General features: G+C 53.0%; 1 protein-coding gene across 4 annotated transcripts; it reads right to left on the reverse strand.

Moving 5' to 3' along the window:
- Positions 1-1,309: 1,309 nt before the first annotated feature.
- Positions 1,310-18,047, reverse strand: CEACAM19 (CEA cell adhesion molecule 19). 4 transcript variants are annotated; one of them, XM_004440366.3, is made up of 8 exons: positions 17,747-18,047; positions 16,775-17,143; positions 7,708-7,858; positions 5,120-5,203; positions 4,705-4,751; positions 3,631-3,716; positions 3,004-3,057; positions 1,310-2,215 (listed from the first exon to the last, which is right to left on the reverse strand). In XM_004440366.3, the coding sequence occupies exons 1-8, from the start codon at positions 17,799-17,801 to the stop codon at positions 2,162-2,164; spliced, it is 900 nt and encodes a 299-aa protein (XP_004440423.1). In that variant the 5' UTR covers positions 17,802-18,047; the 3' UTR covers positions 1,310-2,161. The 4 variants fall into 4 exon arrangements, with proteins under 4 accessions (XP_004440423.1, XP_087278416.1, XP_087278414.1 ...); XM_087422290.1 differs by lacking the exon at positions 5,120-5,203; XM_087422288.1 differs by lacking the exon at positions 3,004-3,057.
- Between the last annotated feature and the right edge of the window lie 2,863 nt (positions 18,048-20,910).

A 20,910-nucleotide genomic window follows, 5' to 3' on the forward strand; every position in this document is an offset into this window, starting at 1 on the left:
GGGTTGCATGAATTAGGATTTAGAAAGAGCTGGGTGTAATAGAATCCCTACATAACAGTAGCTTAAACCAGAGAGGTAACCATCTAACCTGGCATGGTGGCTCCCTCCACATTGTAGTCCTGGCCCTGTCTCTCTAACTCTGTGCTGCCCTCATCCACTTAATCCCAGATGGCTCCCCCCACCACATCTTTTCTCCAGCCTAAGGGAAGGGCAAATCAGAAGAAGAGGGATCCTTTCCCTTTAAGGGCATGACCTGAGGGTTGTGTATATCACTTCTGCTCACATCCATTGGCCTGGAATTAGTCACATGACCACACCCAGCTGCAAAGGAAGCTGGGAAATGTAGTTTTTATGCTGGGTAGCCATATGCTTGGGGTTAAAAATCCTATTACTAAGGAAAAGGAGAGGGGGGTTGACAAGCAGTCGCCGGTACAGAGAAGAGGAAGGCAGGCACGTGGTCCTCCTCGTCTGGGGTTGGGGTGAACAGAGTCCCCACACCCCACACCCTAGCAGCCAGTGCTGGGGCTCAGCCCTGGCCATGTGAATGACCTCCTTCGACTTCTCAGCAGGCAGCAGGTCAGAGGCCCAGGCACAGGGCATCCTGAGAGGTCTGGGGATGGAGAAGTCCCTCACAGGGAGTATTTGCATCCTGAATTTCGAGAGAGGCAACTTCCCTTCCTGCAAATTCTTCCTCATCTTCTATAATAATTTCCTGTGGCTGCTGTAACAAATCGTCACAAACTTAGTGGCTTTAAACAACATGAATTTATTCTCTCACAGTGCTGGAGGTCAGAAATCTGAAATGGGTCTCCCCCGGCCCAAATCAAGGTGTCAGAATTGCTGCATCGCTTTCTGGAGGTTCTAGGGGAGAATCTGTTTTCTTGCCTTTTCCAACTTCTAGAGGCTTCTGCTTGTGGCCCCTTTCCATATTCCAAGCCAGCAAGGGCCAGTGGAATCTCTCTCACACCAGATCATCTGAGTCTGTGCTGTCTTGGCTTTTGGCCTCTTCCTCCATCTGCCCCCTCCCATCTCCCTGACCCCACCTCCCTCCCTTTCCCGTTTCCTTCCTCTGCTCCCACCACTCTGGCCTCCTTGCTGCTCCTTGAACACTCCAGGCACACTCCCACCCCAGGGCCTTTGCACTTGCCATTCCCTCTGCTTGGAATGCTCTCCCTCTAGATCCCCACATGGCTCCCTCCTCTCCTCCTTCAGTCTTGGCTCATTGTCACCTTCTCAGTGAGGCCTCCTCTGCCCTCCCTATCTAAAAACCTCAATCCTCCAACACTCCCCCCCCCCTTTATTTCCCCAGTGCACTTATCACCACCCAACACACTGTGTATGTTAGTTATTTATTTTGTCTCCTGACTCTCTCCGCTGCCAGACTGTCCCTCTGGGAGAGCAGGAGTTTATATCTGTTCTGTTCCTTGCCAAAGCCGCAGGATCTGGGACTGTGCACAGCCCACGGCTTCTTTACTGCTGACTGAATGAATAAATTAAGGGGTGGCAGACAGGGCCCACATTTGGGAGCAGGGATGGGGTGGTAGAGAAGGGACGGATCTGCTCCAGCGGGGAAGGGGTCTGGCAGCCATGGTCACTGGCCAGGATTGTCATCTGGGGCCACAGGCCTGCGAGGCCAGGCCTTCCTGCCACATGCAGCGACCTCTGGGGGCATGTGCAGTGGGGGGCCGCCCTGTGCCCGGGAGGAGGGGCCCTGAGGGCAACTGGCGGAATGGGGGTGGGATGTTGTGGGCTGACAGTCGGGAGCCCAGCCAAGTGGGCTCCTGTGAGGTCAGGCTGGAGGGAGGCCGGAGGCCACTCTCCTCACCCCCAAATATCCGGATGGGGGGCTTTGCAGTGGGAGGAGGCAAGAGCCTGCTTTCCCCAGGCACGCAGCCCAGGCCAGGCTGCTGGCAGGACCAGAATAAAGGGCGGGTCATACACTCAGAGGGTGAGCGAGGAGCTGGGCCCGGAGCAGGGCCCATCACGGTCTCCTGTCCCCCACCCAGGACACGTGCCCAATGCCACGTGGAGTCTTTGGCCGAGTTCGCCTTGTCATGCCCCCAGCCCTGACAGCCTGGTCCTACTGGGTCTCCGGGGCCACTTTTCTGCAGGCGCGAGGCCCCGGGGGGACGGCTGAGGCTTTGCCTGGCCCGGGACCCCTTCAGGGGGTTGGCACCAGCTGGCAGTAAGGGGCAGGGTCGGGGTTCAGCAGCTCCTGGGGGGAAGGAGGGGAAGAGAGAGAGGGATTGTTATTGGGGGCGAAAGTCGGTGGGGAGACAGAGAGGACCCAGGCAGAGACACGGAGAGAAACACACGCAGAGGGGATGGAGGAGAGAGATGGAAGGAGAGAGAGACGTGGACACGGGGAGGTACCGACAAGCCAGAAAAGGGGTGGACACGGAGGGACAGAGATGAAGAGACAGGAGAGACAGAGACACAGAGAGGGAGAGAGAATGAGAGAGACACAGACGGAGAAACAGAGATGTGAAGAGATACAGAGAAAGAGAGAGAGACAGAGAAAAAGACACAGAGAGCCAGAGAGAGAGAGAGAGACCCCAGAGGGGTAGAGAGACACACACAGAGACGTGCAGACAGAGACAGACAGGGACACTGAGAGGCAGACGGAGATCCAGGGGCAGACAGGAGGGGCGGAGAGGGGCTGAGACCCAGGCCCGGGAATGGGCCCCTGCAGTGGGGTCTGGCTCAGGCCCTGACCTGCTGTGTGACCCTGGGCAGGGCCCTTCCCCTCTCTGGGCTTCATTTCCTCCCGTGCAAATGCACAGCCTTGGAATCCTTCTACAGAGGAGGAAACCTCACCCCCAGGAGGGGAGAGGACTTGCCCAGGGTCCCTCAGTGAGGCTGTGAAGTCTTCCCGGGGAGCTGTAGACCCCAAGGGGAGGGGGTTGGTGAGGACAGCCCCATCCCACCAAGCACAGTGGTCACGCCCCCTCCCTCCCCAGCTCCATGGGGTCCCTGACACTTCCTCCCCGCCCAGCCCCACACCTGGTAGTGGTGGTTCTCTGGATCAGGTGGCAGGGGTGGAGGCAGGGGTGGGGGCTGCAAGGGAAAATCAGGGGTGAGCCAGGTCCCTGGCTCTCAGCACCCTCCAACCTTTGACCTTTGGTGTCAGGACAGACCTGCATCCCTGAATGTGAGGCCTCTGGGCGAAGGGACTTAAGCTCCCTGCACCTCAGTGTTCTCCTCTGAGAAATGGGCCTGTAGGAGGCACGTCCTGGGGTCTGACAGTCACCCCGTTCATGCTCAGCCTTCCCGTCAACACCTGTGGCTCTAAGCTTTTATTCTTAGCTTCTTAAGTTTCTCTTCTAATTTTATTCTCATTTTTATCAGTCTTTCACCTGACTGTACAGGGAATGTGGGCTCAGTGTAGAACATGCAGACATGTATAAGACAGAAAATAGGGCCCAGCTGTCCGCCCCCACCCCAGAGACACCTGCTCTTTCTGTTGTGCTGTTTCCTTCCAGATCTTTTCCTGATGGTTTTTAAAATAGGGAGCAACCTAGAGAGTTGGTTCACAAACTGTGTGACAAGGCGCCCTGGGGTACCGCAGCCACCTCACAGGGGAGGCCCTGGGGCAGAAGTGGGATTTAGGGCAGACGGCTGGGGGCTTACCATGGCGGCATTCCTGGATGCCGTGTCACTGAGGGGGGACACCAGGCGGACTGGAGATGGCATCACTTCATAGATGTTGTCATCACCTGAAGCAGAGGACCAGGGGAGGAACTGGCTGCTAGGTGGCCCACAGGCCCACTCTGGCTGCCATCGACATTCGCTTATTCATTCAACTAACATTTGTGCAAAGCCCTCTTCTTGGTCAGCCTTGTGCTGGGGACACAGCAGTGACTGAGGCAGCGCTGGCCCTGCCCTCCTGGGGCTCCCAGTCTGGGGCAGGAGAGAGACCCGTCCCCAGATAGGGATGACCCAGAATGGGCACGGCTGGGGGAGCCCAAAGGGCTCCTGGAGGAATCAGGGAGGGCTTCCTGGAGGAGGGGACATCTGAGACTGGAAAGAGAATTGGGAGGCGTGCAAAGGTGAGAAAGGTGGGTGCAGAGGCCTGGCAGGGAGAGAGCCGGCCGCGTTTGAGGAACTATAAGCTGTTGTTTAGTCTGTATATATATCTACATATACAAAAATGTTGTTTCTGAGGGTGGGAGTGTTACATGTGAGAGATGAAGCCAGGAAAGACAGTGGGGGCTAGTCTATGGGGGGCCTTGAGAGCCACGTTAAGGAGCCTGCACTTTGTCCTAAGGGCACTGGGGAGCCATGGACGGCCCTTGAGCAGAGGAGGGACACTGTCAGAGTTTTGGAAGCACCCTGCCCAGGGATGGGCTGGAGGCCAGCCTGGAGGCTGAGAGTTCGGTGAGGAGCTGTGTGTGGATCCGGGAGAGGGAGCCTGAGGTGGGTTGCGGCCTGTTGGTGGACGAGCCCCCCGGGTTGGCCAGGTGAGCATGGTGGTGACTGGGGACGGGAGTGCCAGCCACTGAGAAGAGGCGGAAATGCGGGTTTGCGGTGAGCACTGACGTGCCCAGAATCTGTGGGCTGAGTCTGGGGAGCCCCAGCGAGGTCTGGGTGGGGCAAGTGATCGAGAAGCCCAGAGTGGGGGGCACAAGGCGGTTTGTGGCTTGTTGGGGGAGAGGAGGGAGCCCCGAGGGGGGCTGGGTAGCAAGACCGGGCCCTGTGGCTTACCAGGGTGACGACTGGGGCCCAGCTCCCGTTTCCCTGTGGTCATCGTCCTGGGGGCAGAGGGAGGGAGCCGACGTTAGGATGGTAAGACCCTCAGGTGGGGGGAGAGAGACCGGAGAAGCCAGAAAGCCCCCCAGGTCCCAGAGAGAGAGATCGTCCCTGCTTTCTCATCCCCGCCTTTTCTCCCATAACCCCAGCCACGTGGCCCTGCCTCACTTTCCCCAGCTGCCACCTTATGCCATTGAGCAAGGTTTCCCTGCTGTTCACGCCATCTAGATCCTGCTCCATCCACCCGTTTCATGATTTCCATCATATTTCTCTTTAAATCCGCTCATTTGAATACCCTTATTTAAAAAGGACGTGACAAGACTATAGCAAATTCGTTAACTCACTCAATAAATATTTATGGAACACCAACCATGGGCTGAGCACTGTTGAAGGCACTGGGGGCACAGCTGGGAACAAGACCGACAAGGACCCCTGGGCTCCTGGAGCAGATGCTCTAGCGGGGGTAGAGAGAGAGAATTAGAATAAACGATCGAATGTTTATTCGAGCCTCACTGGGAAGGTGACATTCGAGCGAAGGCGAGAAGCAGCCAAGGGCCCAGCTGTGCAGAAATCATGGGAAGAGAGTTCCAGGCAGAGGGAACGGGCTGTGCAAAGGTCCTGAGGCAGGAACAGCAAAGGAATAGCAAGGAGAAGAGTGTGGCTGAGGCAGGGAGTGTGAGGGGGAGACTGGGAAGAGGTGAGGTCAGGGAGGTGGAGGGGGCGGCAGATGGAGCTGGGTCTGGTGTCCATGGTGAGGGATCTGAGCTGACTGATTTTAACGTGATCTCTCTGGCTGCTGAGTGGGGAGCAAACTGTGGGGGCAGGAGTGGCAGCAGCTAGACCAGTTGGAAGCTGTTACATTGTAAATGGAGAGAAAACTCCCTACAACTAGACATAAGCAGAAAGTCCCTCCCATATTCAAAGAAAGTCAAACAATGGTTTCAACTTGTAGCTGGATACTGTTGCCGATTTTCTCTTGGTAAAAGTGAGCGCTTATTCAAAAGGCGTTAAAGGCTGACTAGAACCTGATGGAGACCTTCACTTGCCACAATCCGAATAATACAAGGAGAATTAAAAAAAGGAATTTTTTCACCACGTGATTCAAAGCCTTTAGAAACATCATAACCACTAAAGAGTCTTTTTTTTGGGAAATATTTCACACTTATAGAAATGTTGCAAAAATCGTACAAAGAACATCTGTATAATTTTAACTCAGACTGTTTTTATTGCCTATCGTTTTTATTCCGTTTGCTTTATCATTTGCTTGCTCTCTCTTGGTCTCTCTTTCTCCAGTGCATACGTATTCTTTTTTCCTGAACCATGTAAGGGTGAGTTGTGTGCATCCCACGGCCCTGCGCTCCTAAATATTCCCATGTATTTAAATGTTTCCATTTTGTGTTTTTTAACATCTTGGCCCAGACTGCCATGGCAAGTGGCCTCCAGCTCTGCCCGTGCTTTGAGAACCTCTGAGATTCTTTGAGAACCACCAGCTGTTATGGAAAGAAAGCTCGTCAGAGGGCCAGGACACAAGGAGTCTAATTCTGGTTCTGGAGTTTACAAGCCACTCAGGTCTGAGTTTCTATCCTGGGAACCTATTGCCACTCACGGGCCAATTCTAGGCCGTTTGGCAAATAACTTCCTGTCTCTCAGCCTTAGTTTTTTCTAGAGACTATGGCAAACTGGCGTGAGGGCCAAATCTGCCCCATCACCTCTTTTTGTACCACCTGTGAGCTAAGAAGGACATCTAGCAGGGATGGCTTATGCGCCTCCACTACCTTTGATATGACAGTGGCAGACATTACTAATCAATCACAGCATCTTTCCCCACTGAACTTGGATGCGACCTCCAACTCCTTTTCCACCAAGCTCTCTTGTGCCTAGAATAGTGCCTGGCACATAGCAGGCCCTCAACAAATATGTGTTGACTGATTTACTGATCAGAATTGGGCTGGGACGTGAAAGTGGTTTGCCACCCCTAAATTAGAACGTATCAGGAGAAAGACAAGTAGAATGGTGAAGGTCAAGAAACCAGGGCACAGGAGTTGAAGGAGGAGACAAGACTGCTTGCTTTCATTTTCCCGGGATGATGGAATGGCAGAAAAATTAGACATCTTATCTGCAACTGGCTCAGAACCAAGGTTGGGAGAGAAAGTGCTGAACAGGCTGATCTCAGGTGAAAGGAATTTTTCGTGAGTAGACTGTCCCCTGGGGAAACAGGCCCCCACCTCTGCTCCCATACAGGGGCAGGCATCATCTCCTGGCTTTGCCTGCCCACCATCTACTCCACTTCTTTGGTAATAGCATCTGGCTTTCCTTTGGGGAACTCTTCCCCACTTTCAATCCATTTGGTCATATGTAGCTGAGTCTATTTCCAGCTCCAGGTTGCACAAATAGCCCAAGTTTTGGCCCATCAGAGCATTCCAGCACTTAGCCACAGTGATTGGTCCATGTAAGGAAATGCGATTTAAGTTAATCCAAGGAAAGTCAGCCCTGGGGCTTTTGTTGGAACTATAGGGAACAAAGTGTGGTCTATCCTCAGCAGTGGCTGTGCTGGTGGGATATAAGCCTGGAGCCACTGGGAGCTATCTTGCCATACCACAAGGGGAGAACCTGCCCAAGAATGAAGCCCACCATAGAGAAAAGCAGAGTTGAGAGGTGTATGGGCGAGTTTCTTGACAAAATTGAGTCCCTGGATCCAGCCATACCTGAAGCTCATGAAGGAAAAAAAAACTTCCTCATTTTTTGTAAGCCAGTTCAAGGGTAGGGTTTATGTCCCTTGCAATGCACAATTCTGTCTGATACAGGATAGAAAGATTCTTTTCACCTCAGGAGTTCCAAGATTTGATGAGATTGTGTATGAGTCGGATGATGTGACTCATGGAAGAATCAATCAAAGGGACCCAAAAGGGGAGGGGAAGAGACAGAAGGGAGGGAGAGAGAGGCCTGGGGCCCCTGTACCTGTGGTTCTGGCCCCTCCAGCCTCTTGTCACCAGGAGATAGGCGATGATGCCGATGAAGAGGGACCCAGTGGCAAGGGATCCAATGATGATGGCGGCCACCATGCCAGCGCTCACAGGCAGCTGTGTAATGGGCAGATCCTGGTGCTTTTCTGAGGAGGATGAGAGAGAGAGAGGACCTTGTATGTCTTGGGAGGGCCTCCCCCCAGATCCCCCCCTGCACCGGTGACTATCCACAGAGCGCTGATGTGCCATTTCATCTTCCCAGCCCAGAACTTTCTTGTGCTTTTCAGATCTGAGTATCCAGCCATCTGGTTGATTCCACTGCTCATCAAACTCAACTCATCCCAGATGGAGCTCCTCAGCTCTCCTCACCTCAAAATCTCTGTCCCCCTAGGATTTCCTACCATCGTCAGCACGTGCAAAACCTACCTCCAGACACGTTCCCCTGCCCCCACCCCGCCAACCTGCTTTTTCTTGCCTCAGTTGATGACACCTTAATCCTTCTAAGGAAAGGATGAGGCTCTGGGCTGTGTTTTGTCGGGGACAGAGGGGACTCGACATGCCAGATTTGGGACGAAACCTACCTGACTTCTGGCCCCCACCACGAGGGCCTCCAGCCTTTCGTCTCAAGCTGGACATCTGTTAGATCCCAGCCCTTCTTGGCAGCTAAGCTTGTAGACTCTGAGGTCAGAATGCTGGGGTTCAAGTCCCTGCTGCCTACTGGCTGTGTGGCCTTAGGCCAATTACTCAATCTCTCTGTGCTTCAGTTTTCCCATCTGTGAAACGAGGATAATAAGAACACCTACCTCGTAGGGTTCATTGTGAAGATGGAATGAGTCTACACACACACTGTTCTCTCAATTATCCAACAAGGTAGATTCTGCGCCATTTTACAGATGAGGAGACTGAGGCACAGAGAGGTGAAATGACCTCAGTGCAGTGATGGGATCACACCGGGCCACCTGGGCTCTGAATGACCACTCTCTGTGGCTTCTGGAAGAGGCGCCTGAGTCCTGAGAGCCCTTGCAGTGTGGGAATGAGCCATTTCAGGCTCTGTGTGGTGGAGTAAAGACCGTTATTTCCAAATGGACCAGAGTGTCATTTCATATGTATATTTGTGTAATCCGATTAATAAATACTTGCTTATTTCATCCACCTCCCTAAAAGTTTATCTGTTCAAAGTGTCCAAAACCCATTTTAAAATTTAACCTGGGAGGAAGGAGATAACCTGTGTCCACGCTTGTCTGGTCCGGGGGCATTTTGCAGACATGCGAACCAAGGCCCAGAGGGGTTGCACCAGGGCGGCGGAGAGAAGACCGTCCCTCTTCCAGACACCATACCAGCAACTTTTGTGCCTTGTAGCTTATGGAATTCCCCCAGCATGCGGGAATTTAACGGCTTCAGCAAGTGACTCAGGAAGTGGGCAAAGCCGAGGCCTGAGTTGGCTGACTCAGGGAGCTGCCCAGTGCCTGTCCTCCGGGAATCTCCCCTCCCCACCGTCGTCCAGTCTTCTTACAACATCCAGAACCCCCTCCCCCAGGATCTGCTTGCTCTGGCCCCTGTGGCCCCGGCCCCCCCACCCCCGGCCTCCCCGCCCACGACTCCCTCCCCATTCCCCGGCCTGCCCGGCCTTTGCCCATGCTGTTCCCTCTGCCCAGCACGCTCTCCACACACTATAACTCCTGCTCATTTTTCTGTTCCCAGCTCCTTCCAGAAGCCTTCTCTGACAACCCCAGGCCAAAGAGATGGGTGATCCATTTTTCCTTCATAGCTTACTTACTTATGCAATTAGCTGATTAACATTGGTGGAGGGGACACGGGGGCGCCTCCCCAGCACCTTCCTCTTCTGGGCCATTGCGAGGCCTCCAGGGGTTCAGGTGAATGATCCCAGCCCCAGCTCTGGGTGGGGCTCTCATTAGCATATATCAATCAGTATCACTCAGACGTAAGCCAATCAGAGCTCTGCACTCCCTTAGCCTTGCTGATTGGTTCAGGTTGGTCCAATCAGAGTGAAGGGAAGGGGCGTGGTTCAGAGTTAGAGAAAAAGAGATGCCTCCTTCTGGAAGTTGTGGACTGGAGGCGTGAGGACCCTGGAGTCCTTTTGCTGCCATGAAGGCATTATCCATGCTTCATTCTTCCTTGGAAAGAGGACTCTGAGCTTTAGTTGGGCAAAACCGTGCACAAGATAAAGACATTTTCCAGCCTCTTGCGAGGACAGCTCATTCAAACGTGCCTTAAAGCTTCGTGTTGACCAAACAAAACACCAACATTGAAACCCTGGGCAATTTCACATACAAAATTCTGTGCCCAAATTTCCCCATTTTATAAGGACACCAGTCATATTGGATTAGGGTCCACTTTAGTGACCTCATCTTAACTAATTATATGTGCAACTACCCTAGTTCAAATGAGGTCCCATCAGAGGTACAGGGGTTAGGACTCCGTGTATCTTTTTGAGGGGACATCATTCAACACACGCCTGGTTCCTTGCCATCCTGGAGAGTCTTTGAGCTACTCAGGATCCTTTCATCCGTTCCTTTTCTGCTTAAATCAGCCAGAAGCAGTTTCTGCTGCAAGAACTCTGCTGATTTAAGTGATTGTGTCTTCTTTTTATAACTTGTTACATTTTCTGCTGATTATTATAGAAAGTGAGCTGGTAAAGAGGGTGCCTGTGAATCACTGTATTTTCCAAAGTTTACTGCAGCAGAATCTCCCACCCCACATGCTCTTCTGTGATATGATCTGTCATCCTCCTATTCAGCAGAAGGGTCTAATTCCCCTCCGTTGAATCTGGGCCAACCTTAGTGACTCACTTGTAATCAAAAGAATGCAGTGTAGGTGACACTGTGTGGCTTCCAAGGCTAGGTCAGAAGACGCTGTATAGTTTTTGCCTTGGTCTTTTGGAATACTCGCTCTCCACATGCTCTCCCTCAGAACCCAGCCGCCACGTTGTAAGGAAGCCCAAGCAGTCAATTGGTGGGGCCATGTGACAATGATCAGGTTGACAGCCCCAGCTGAGGGCCCAGCTGACAGCCAGCATGAACCACCAGACATGTGAGTGAAGACACCTCCGGATGATTCCAGGCTCCAGCATTTGAGCCAACCTCAGTCTTCTCTGAGGCCCCAGATGTCACAAAGCAGACAAACCATCCCTCCCATGCCCTGTCTGACTTCCTGATCCCAGAAATCATGAACATAATAAGATGGTCGTTGTTTTATACCACCGAGTTTGTTCCACAGCAAGAAGTAACTAGAACCTAGCCCCACATTCTGTTTCTTCTTCCAGGACTGAAAATTTTCTTTTCAGCTTTTCTCTTCACTGGTCCCTGGGGCCATCTACACTCAGTTCTACCAACAAAGAATCCTCTGGCTCTTCTTCCCTGGACCAGATTTATCCATGCTGATCTTTGATTCGATACCATCACGTCTAAAAAGTGCTCTGAGAGACCATTAAGCAAATGGACAACGGCCAGGCTATATACCAAAATAGAATTCTGACCCGCGACTGCCGCAAGCTGCCTAGGAAACCAACCCTCATATAAACAGCCCAGGAAGCCAGCCTGCTATGGGAAGCCAGACCGCTATTTCTAGTTGAATCCGGGGAGCTAAACAATAATTTTGGTGACAGTCAGCCCCAAATGGCCAGGACTTGGTTAATAACTGACAGCTTCCCTAATTTTTGTCCTGGCTTCTAACTTAGGACCACCCAGAGAAGGCCAAATATGGACCCTCACTAATCACACAGGACGCCCCGCTTCTAGCTGGCCTGCCTGCCCCTTCCCCAATCAGAGCACACCAGAGCCTCCCCCATTTTCCACTATGACTTTCCCCCTCCCCTGCCTGCCTTTGCGCCTCTGCGATAGTGGCTGACTCCCTTGCTATAGCGAACTCCGAAGAAACAGCCTTTGCTGTCCTCATTTGGTTGGTCTTTGCTGATTTCCACAGCTTTAAAAGCAGCAGCCTCCCGTGGAGTTGTGAAGCCCGTCCTCATAACGATTCTGTGATGGGAGGTGTCGCTATGGCCCCCGTTTTACACACACGGGAATGGAGGCTCTGGGAGGTGTGGCCATTTGACTGAAGGTCATATTGCTGGTAAGTACTAAACCCGCGACACCATGTCGTTAGTCCTCGATGGCGGCTGTTCATGATGAGGCAGAATAAAGTCATACTTAAGGGTGTGGGCTCTGGAGCCAATCAGCCTGGCTTCGAGTCCTGTGTCCGCTGCTCCATAGCTGGGTGTCCTGGACATATTACTTAAGCTCCCTGTGCCTCAGTTTCCCCATCTGTATAGTGGGGATCATCACGCCATGGCTGGGAGCATGCAGAGGATAAATGCGTGTGAAGTGCTCTGCTCATGGTCAGTAAAGGGGAGTCAGGCTCTGTAATTAACCACCCTGAGTGTCGGAGGGCCCAGAAGGCTTCGAGGAGCCTGTGTGGATTGCTTGAAGGCCCCAAATCGCCACAACTAGATTTACGGGATGACAGACACCAGTTGGAAGTGACTGTGACCCCCATCTGTGCTTATGAGCCCAGTCTCTGTTGCTTACGGGGATGTTGGCCCACTGACTTCCCCTCTCTGAGCCTCAGTTTCCTCATCTGTAAACTGGGGACAGCCAGAGTACCTACATGTCCTGGGCCTTCCTTCTGTTTCCAGGCTGTCCTGTGCCTGCGAATCCTCCGCCCTGGGGGTCCAGCCAGAGACTCGCCTCTTAGCCTCCTTTATAGCAGGGCCCTGTCATGTCACTCAGGACCCCCATCAGATGCACCCACGTGACACTTGCCTTTGGAAGCCAGAGACACAGAGGTGCAGGCACACGCCGGGCCTCTGATGGTGAGGACGTGGTCGACACGCCCACCAACATATAAACTCCACAAGAGCAGAAATCTCTGTAGTTTCCTTCTGTAAACTCAGTGTCTGGCACACAGGAGGTGCTCAATCAATGTTTGTTGAATGAATGAATGAGTGAATGAATGAATGCAGCTTTCCAGTGCCCCTCAGGCAGGGGTCTGGGCCCCGTGCTGACACTGTGGGCAACGCTCCCTCCGGCAGGAGAAGTTCTGCCGAGTAACTTATACCCCATCCCTGATTCCCAGCCTCCCGGAGGTCCCGCGAGCACGCGATACCTTTTATTAAACCCCTTTCTGCACACGCTGGCCGGAGTTAGCTCCTGTTACAGCTGCTAAAGACTCAGCAGATTCCCTCCTGATTGAGAGAGATAAAGCCTATGGCTTACCAGGGACACAGGAAGTGCTTCCCACCATCTCCATCCCCCACCGATGTGAGGGGCTGAGAAAGAGCCGGGTGGCAGAGGGGCCAGGGGCATGGCCTCAGAGCCGGCCGGAGCCTCGGCTCCCCCCTTCCCAGCGGCGTGGTGTGGGGCCCTCTCCCTCTCCAGGCCTCAGTTTGCCCCTCTGTAACATGGGACCATCCCAGGGCCCACCTGCAGGGTTCCTGTGGGGATGGAAGGAGGGGAGGTTGGCACCACGCGTAGCCGGGAGGTGCCTGGCGTGTCGTAAGTGCTCCCCAGGTGGGAGATGGTGTGACAAAGTCCTAATGTGCGCTACGCACGGCTCCAGGCACCAGGGGATTCACGGTGAACAAAATGATGATAAATATCTATTGTGATTATTGCTAGAGATGGCAGGTGCTGAGTCCTCGCTCGTCTTCCCAGCCCTGATCCCCAGGCCCCAGCTCCCCATCCTGTTTGTCCTACGTGATCCCACCCCCGTGGACGAGGGGTGGACCCTGACTCCCAGGAAGGCAAACCACAGCCAGGCTGGGCCAACCAGATCCTCTCTCGGTCTCTGCCCTCTGCCTGTCTCTCTCTCCAGCTCCGTTTCTTTGGAAGAAGGGATTCAGAATATGCAAAGACGCCTGTGCTGACACCCTGTTTACTGCCCTGGCAGGAGTCCTGGCGATGGAGAGGAGAATGGAGCCCAGGAACAGAGAGGAGACCAGAGACGGCGCCCCCTGGAGGAGAAGGGAGCACTTGCCTCCCCGACACCCCTTTCATTTTCCCACCAAGCCCTGCTGGCTCCCCACCCGTTCGTTCATTCAGCAGTGTGTCCAGCCTCACTCTAGGCTGCGAGGAGACAGCCATAAACCCAGGCTTCCCGAAGCTGACATCCCAGGGGCTACGTCTGGGGCTCCACAAGGCGCCCCCCACTTTGAGCCAGTTGGAGAGAGCCTCCATCCTTATGATCTGAGCCCGTGGTGTTGGCTTTCTAGGATGCCCCTCCTTGCTCTCCTGCCTCAGTCATGCTGGCCTCCTGCCAGCTCAGCTCAGGGGTCCCACAGCTTCCTGCCACAGGCCCTTTGCACAGGCTGAGCCGTCTGTCCGAACACCTCCCAGAGCTCCTTTGCCCTCTGCTTAGAACTGCCAGTCATCATTGAGGCTTTCTTGAAGCGACGCCTTTCCAGGGCAACCTCCCTGATCCCCTAAATGAATCTCCTATTTACAATTTCATAATCTTTGTACTTTCCTTTCCTTCCCAGTACCTGCCACTGTTGACAATGATCTATTTGCGTGCATGATTATTTAGTTAATATCCATCTTCCCCACTGGGCTGTGAGCCCCAGGAAGGCAGAGCCAGGGCTGCCTCAGTCACCACTGTGTCCCCAGCACTGCCCAGTACAGGCCAGACACAGAGGAGGCCTTCGGGAGGAGGCATTTGGGGAGCATTTCTGAAAAAATGAGTAAATGAGCAAGTTAGCCTCTGCAGAGGCAGCTCTGTGTCTGATTCAGGTGGCCCTGCGTTCGAATCCTGACTCTGCCACGGATCCCATGATGAGCCACCTGATATTTGAGAGGTGCCTTAAACCACTTGAGCCCCAGGTTCCTCCTGGGTAAAACAGAGATTCAACCCATACTGCGCCCCCTGGCTGGTTACACTGTGAACCAGCTCACTCCCCTGTTTAAAACCCTTTAGTGGCTTCTTGTCAGCCTCTCCACAGCCTACAAGCCTGGCCCCTGGGTGCCTCTCAGACCCCGCCTCCTAATACCCAACTTGCTCACGGCCTGATAGCCAGGGCGTCCTTCTATCTATGCTTTGAACACACCAAGCTAGTCCTGCCTCAGGGCCTTTGCACTTGCTCCTTCCCTCTGCCAAGAGCTCTGTCCCCAGAAATCTGCAGGGCTCCCTTCCTTCTCTGCTCAGGTGTCACCTCTTCAGCGAGGCCTCCTCGATGACCTCCTATCTCCAATCAAATCATCCTGTTTACATTTTTTTTTACTGGGCAAGTCATAACCTCTCTGTGCCTCAGTTTCCTCATCTGTAAAATGAGTCTAATAAGATACCACCCACCTCCCAGGGCTGCAGTGAGGATTAAGTGAGTTACTATATGTAAAGCTGGCATGTGATAAGCACTGAATAATGTTAGCTGGCACTATTATTGTTACTGTCTCTACCTGAAATACGATCTTAATTTTAATATTTACATGTTCATTATCAGCAGCAGCCCACATCTGAATGAAGGTAGGGAGATTTTTCCGCTTTCTCTGCTTTGAGAGGAAGTGGTTAAGCTCCCAGACTCTGGCATTGTGATTTCATGGCTCAAACTCTATCTCCTTTCTGTGCCTCAGTTTCCCCATCTGTAAAATGGAGACCATAATGGCACCTCCTTCATGGAGTTTTTTTTTTTGTAAGTTTTCATTCATTTACAGTATTTATTTACTCAACAAGCATTACTTGAGAATATATTGTGTCCTACACACCACGGTGGACGTTGGATGATAAATTAATATTGTTAGTGTGGTCGAGTCGATTCTGATTCTTAGTGACCCTGTGGACAGCAGAGCAGAACCCCACCCGGTCTGTTTGTGTCATCCTCTCCCCTTCCGGTGCTCTATCAGACAATTCATAGGGCTTTCATGGCCAATTTTTTGGGAAGTGGGTGGCCAGGTCCCTCTTCCTAGTCTGTCTAGTCTGGAAGCTCTGCTGAAACCTGTCCACACGGTGACCCTGCTGGTATTGGAAATCCCAGTGGCAGAGTTTTCAGCATCACAGCAACACGCAGCCGCCACAGTCTGACAACTGACTGACGGGTGATGTGGTTTCCTGACCGGGAAACGAACTCGGGCTGTGGCGGTGAGAGCGCCGAATCTTAACCACTAGATCCTCAGGGCTGGAGATAAAAGGGTGAGTATGATCTATTTCTCTTTTGAGAAACAGAAACACTATCCTAGTGAGACCAACCTGGAACCTGATAAATTAGAACACCTTGTGAAAGTCACAAAGGTGAAGGATGGGCAGAGTCCTACGGGTACAGAGACGCTGAGTGGTCTACCTGGGAGGGCTGAGAAGATGTTATTTCTCCCTCAGCTTTATTGAGACGTAATTAGCGTATAACATTTCATGGAGTTTTTTTTTTTAGAGATACAGATGAGTTAATATAGGGCAGCGGTTCTCAACCAGGGGTGCCATTTGGCAATGCCTCGAGACAGTTTTAGTTGTCATGACTGGGAGGGATGCTGCTGGCATCTAGTGGGGAGAGGCCAGGGATGCTGCTAAACATCCTACAGTGCATGGGACAGCCTCCTAGTCAAAGAATGAGCCAGTCCAAAATGTTAACAGTGCCCAGGTCAAGAAGTTACGCTCCAGGGCCAGTGTTCAGAACACTACCCGGTCCAAGAGATGTTGACTATTGCTCTGGTCCACCACCCCATCTCTAGTGCTTTGCCCACAGTGGATTCATCGATAAATACTTGACTTTTGAACATAAAGACTGAGTGATGCAATGTATCCCTTAGGACCAGGCGTACAGTAGGTGCTCAATAAATGTTTCATTAATTAATGCACGTGAGGAGTAAATGAGACGTTGCCTTCTCTAGGTCCTGGCTCGGTGTCTGGCACAAGGTAGGCATTCCATAGATATCTTACTAGTTAATGCCTGTGCGGAGTAAATGATATCCTCAGGACCAGCACACTGGAAGTCCTCGAGCGATGTGTGTTGAATGAATGAATGAGAGGACCAAATGGGGTGGTGTTTGCACAGGGCCTGGCGTGTTTCGGCTGCTCAGGTTGTATTAGCCTCCCCACTTCCTCCCCCAGCGCCCAGCACTCACCGGCCACCTGGACCTCAGTCTTGGCCCGCATGGTCCAGGCGTGGTTGATGGTGACAGCCACCTGGTAGGTCCCGCTGTCGGCGGGCTGGGCGTGACGCAGCAGCATGGAGCCGTTGGAGAAGCCAACAATGTCTCGCTGCCCCATGGCGCTGCCGTCCCTCTGGGGCCGCTGTAGCTCTGGGAAGTAGGTGAACAGTCTCGTGCTTCCATCGGCCTCCACCCCCAGGTACCAGGTGAAGTCCTCGAAGGTATCAGGGACGCCCTGGACAGACAGGAGAAGGTCCTGGTTCTTTTGAGGGTGCTCTGGAATCTTCTGGATGCGGAGGGCTGCCCAGGAGCCTTGGGGGACCCAGAGGGCCAGGATTGAGGCTGTGAGGAGTTACAGGAGAGGCCTGAGATCAGAGGTGTTGGGTGGGGACCACAGCGTTCTCCTCCCTATAGGTCCTCATCTGGGGGCCAGGACTCTGAGTGCTGCTCATTGGAAATAGTGCAGGGATTGATCAGTGATGTCTGCTCTGGGTGCAGGAGAGGGAACCCAGACACAGATGCCCTAGATTTGCCATCCCATTGGTCCAGAAGTTTTGTCTGCCCTGAGATGCTGTGTGGCCTGCCTCTAAATACATGGACTCTCTGAATTCATTCACTCATTCATAACCAATACTTATATTCATATATATTATTTATGCTATAATACCAATTATATTTATGATATGTCTAAAATTTCCTAAATATCTAGGCACTGAAAATACAGCAGGGAGTTAAATACAAATAAATTCCTGCCCTCATGGTCCTGACATTCTAGAACATTCCATAGATAAAACGGGGATGGCGTTGTGATTCTACTGCCTCCCCATCTTCCTCTAATAATTTTATCTTTCCTGACAATCTTTCCCTTCTTCCAAGAGGAAATCTCAGTCCCTGGGATAAGTCCCACCTTCTGCTCTCAGCCCCGGGGGTACGTTTCCTCCTTACCTGAGAGCAGGAGGCCCTTTGAGAAATGGCACTGGGCCCCCGGGGGAGTCTCCATCTTGGCGTCCTGTGGAGACGCCAGGGGGCCACCTGCTGGACACGGAGGGGGCTGGAGGGCTGGGCCCCGGCTGTGTGAAGTGGACCAGCTCAGTGGGGATCCCAGGGGTGCCTCTGAGACATGGCTGAGGCCGGCTGAGCCCCAGCACCTCCTTTCCGTAGGTTCTGAGACTTCCCCTGAGCTCCCTGGACGGACGCGCAGACACTGGCTGGACCAGTTTTCCAGGGTGACTGCGGAACTTCCTGGGGTTTACTGGCTCCTCCTGTGACCCCCTTCAATCTCCTCTTCCCATTCAGAGTGACTGTCGTAGCAACAGTCACGGTGCCTCTGGTTGAGCAATGCCCCCAGGGCGGGCAGGCTCCTACAGGAAGGCCTGACGCATACCACCTCATGCAACGCCCACCATGCGTAACTGTTCCCATTTCACAGACAGGAAACTGAGCCTCAAGGAAAGAGGCAGTAGACGGAGATAGGATTTGACCTGTGGCTGGCTCACTCTGAAGCTCTTAGCATAGTTTTTCAAAAGCATCCATCCATCCATTCATTCATTCCAACACACACTCCTTATGGCCAGCCCCGTGCTGGGGACACAGTGGTGGTTGAGACAGCTCCTGCTCTGCCCTCAGTCCACAGTGGGGCTCACAGTTCTGTGTGTGCGTGTAGGACAGACCCATGCCCAGATAATGATGATCCAGAGTCACCAGCGCTGGGATGGAGGAACCCAGGTGGCTGGGAGAGCCCGAGGGGATGCTTCACTCAGCCTGAGGGGCGGGGAGGGCTTCCTGGAGGAGGAGTAGGAATGAGGCAGATGGTGGGGTGGGGTGGGGTGAGGTGTACCGGGCAGTGTAAACTGCACATGCAAAGGCGTGAGTCTGGCAGCCGTCAAGGGGCATTGAGGAAGCTGCAAAATCCTGGCCGAGTTGGGGCTGAGTGGGAGGGAGTGATCCGGGGGGAGGCTGGAGAAGTAGGAGGGAGCAACCGTGGTTTTGAGCTCTGTTGGGAGAGGGCCTGGATGATGGAGGGTCCAGGGTTTTGCCAGTACTGCAGCCACTAATCACACATGGCTATTGAAAGACAAATTTAAATTCATTAAAATTCAATGCCTTAAAAAAACTTAGCTCCTCGAACTAGCCACTTCCAAGTGCTCAACAGCCCCACGTGACCAGTGGCGATCACCTTTGACGCTGCGGATATAGAACATTCCCATCACATCACAGAAAGCTCTACTGGACAGCGCTGGTCTAGGCACCTGAGGGGGGCAGTGCCAGGTGGGGTTTACGGATCTGCAGGAGGAGAGAACACCAAGAATAGTAGTAGAGTGTGTGTCTGTCCTGGACACATCACCAGATTGTCGGAGGTGATGGCATCTTCCGGAGTCCCCAGTTTGGGACGAGAGAGGAATCGTAACTTTGAACCACCTCCGGGGGGGCAGCGTGGCTCGGGTGTCTGGACATCCACAGACTCCAGGGCTGGCCCTGGCGAGTGGGTGAGCCTGGCTTGGCTCTGCCGCCGTTTGGCTGAGACATCTTGGTTGCAAATGACTTCCCTTCTCTGAGCCTCGGTGTCCTCCTCTGGAGAATGGGGATGAGCATCCCCACCTCACATCCCCGTCCCACCAAGCTGTGGGTGGAGTAACCAAACGCTGTATGCAAGAGGCCCCGGGCAAGCACGCAACAAATTGTTATTATGACTACTGATCTTGTCTTTGGACTTGTCCTATCTTCCAGACTCTTCCCTCTCCCCCTCGTGACCCAGCTCAAGGTTAGTGCATTTTCCCTGGAGGTGTTTCCAACCCCCACCTCCCGAATGGTCCCTAATGCCCGGAAGGTTCTGCGGTGGTGTTCACGGGGTCAGAATCCCTCCAGAATCTACCCTCAGTCCTTGCCACAGTTTTGAGATTTTTCTCTGTCTGTCTCCCTAAGAGAGGTCGTTGCAGGCTCTGCAAATATTTCCAAGTGGAGCCGCCCAGGGGAGACAGCCTCAATTTTGGGCGGCCACAAGATTGCCCAAATCGGCCTTGTGCTCGTAGGAATTCGGTGTGTGACAGGAGTGGAGTTCAGGCGTCAAAGGGATTCTGATAAATTTTCACTCCTAAACGCCAGGAGCAAAGGCTCTGTCAGCAGCGCGAGGCAGTGCATGAAGGAAAGCCAGTTGCTCTGGATTTTCCAGTTGCTAAAGCTTCTCTCGCTCTCTTTCTCCAATAATGACTTTGATTCCTTTTGCATTACTAAAAGAAAAGTTGAGGTTTATTACAGAAAATTTAGGCAGTACGGACTCAAAAAGGAGAGAGTAAAATTCAACCATCTTCCAACTACCCAGAGGGAGTCACGCTAATACCTGAGGCCCAGGCTCCCATTCTCTGTGGTGCCTTCATCCTTCTGTTTTGCCAGCCCCAGAGGGTGGGCTCTGATTGGTCCAAGCCTCCCAGGCGGTCCCATTCTTCTGGCCACGGATTGGTTGAGCGGTGGGCGGTGCTGGCCAATGAGACCTGGGGGGAGGCTGCTGGGGAAGCTCACCAGGGATGGAGTGGGCTGCTTCTCTAGGTCTGGATCTGGCTGCAATGGCCAGAAGGCAGCAGCCATCTTGGCACCAGCCTGAGGATGATGTCCGTATGTGGAGGAAAACAGAACAAAGAGCAGAGAAGCAGAGGTGAACCCCACACACGGTGCCTGGAGCAGAACCAGACCATCCAGTTTTTTTTTTTTTTTTAATCCCAGCCTGGGGAGATGGGGTGGGAGGGGCTTTCTGCTATTGGCACCTGAAGCATCCTCACCATCACATTTTTATATACTGACAAAAATTCTCTCATTGACTGAACTCAGCTCAGGCTCCTCAATTCTTTTCCAACCAGCCCTGCCTTTTGGATTTCTGTGTTCATCTCTGCATTGTTTAGTTTTGGCAAAAATCCTCCTAAGTCAGTTTAACCAGAACCCCCCACTCTTGATGCCTAACCACCCTCCATATCTGATCAGGGTCCTCACCCTCCACCATCCCCAGGGTGATGTCTGGTTACCCTGGCCTGCCTCCAGCGAGAATTCTGTTAGGTCGGTTTAGCCACAATCCCCCCTTACCTCTCTTACTCTGAGCAGCAGTGGTGCAGGGGGAGGGT

This window comes from Ceratotherium simum, chromosome 33 (assembly GCF_057802395.1).
Source record: "Ceratotherium simum simum isolate JZ-2026a chromosome 33, ASM5780239v1, whole genome shotgun sequence".
Lineage (NCBI taxonomy): Eukaryota > Metazoa > Chordata > Mammalia > Perissodactyla > Rhinocerotidae > Ceratotherium > Ceratotherium simum.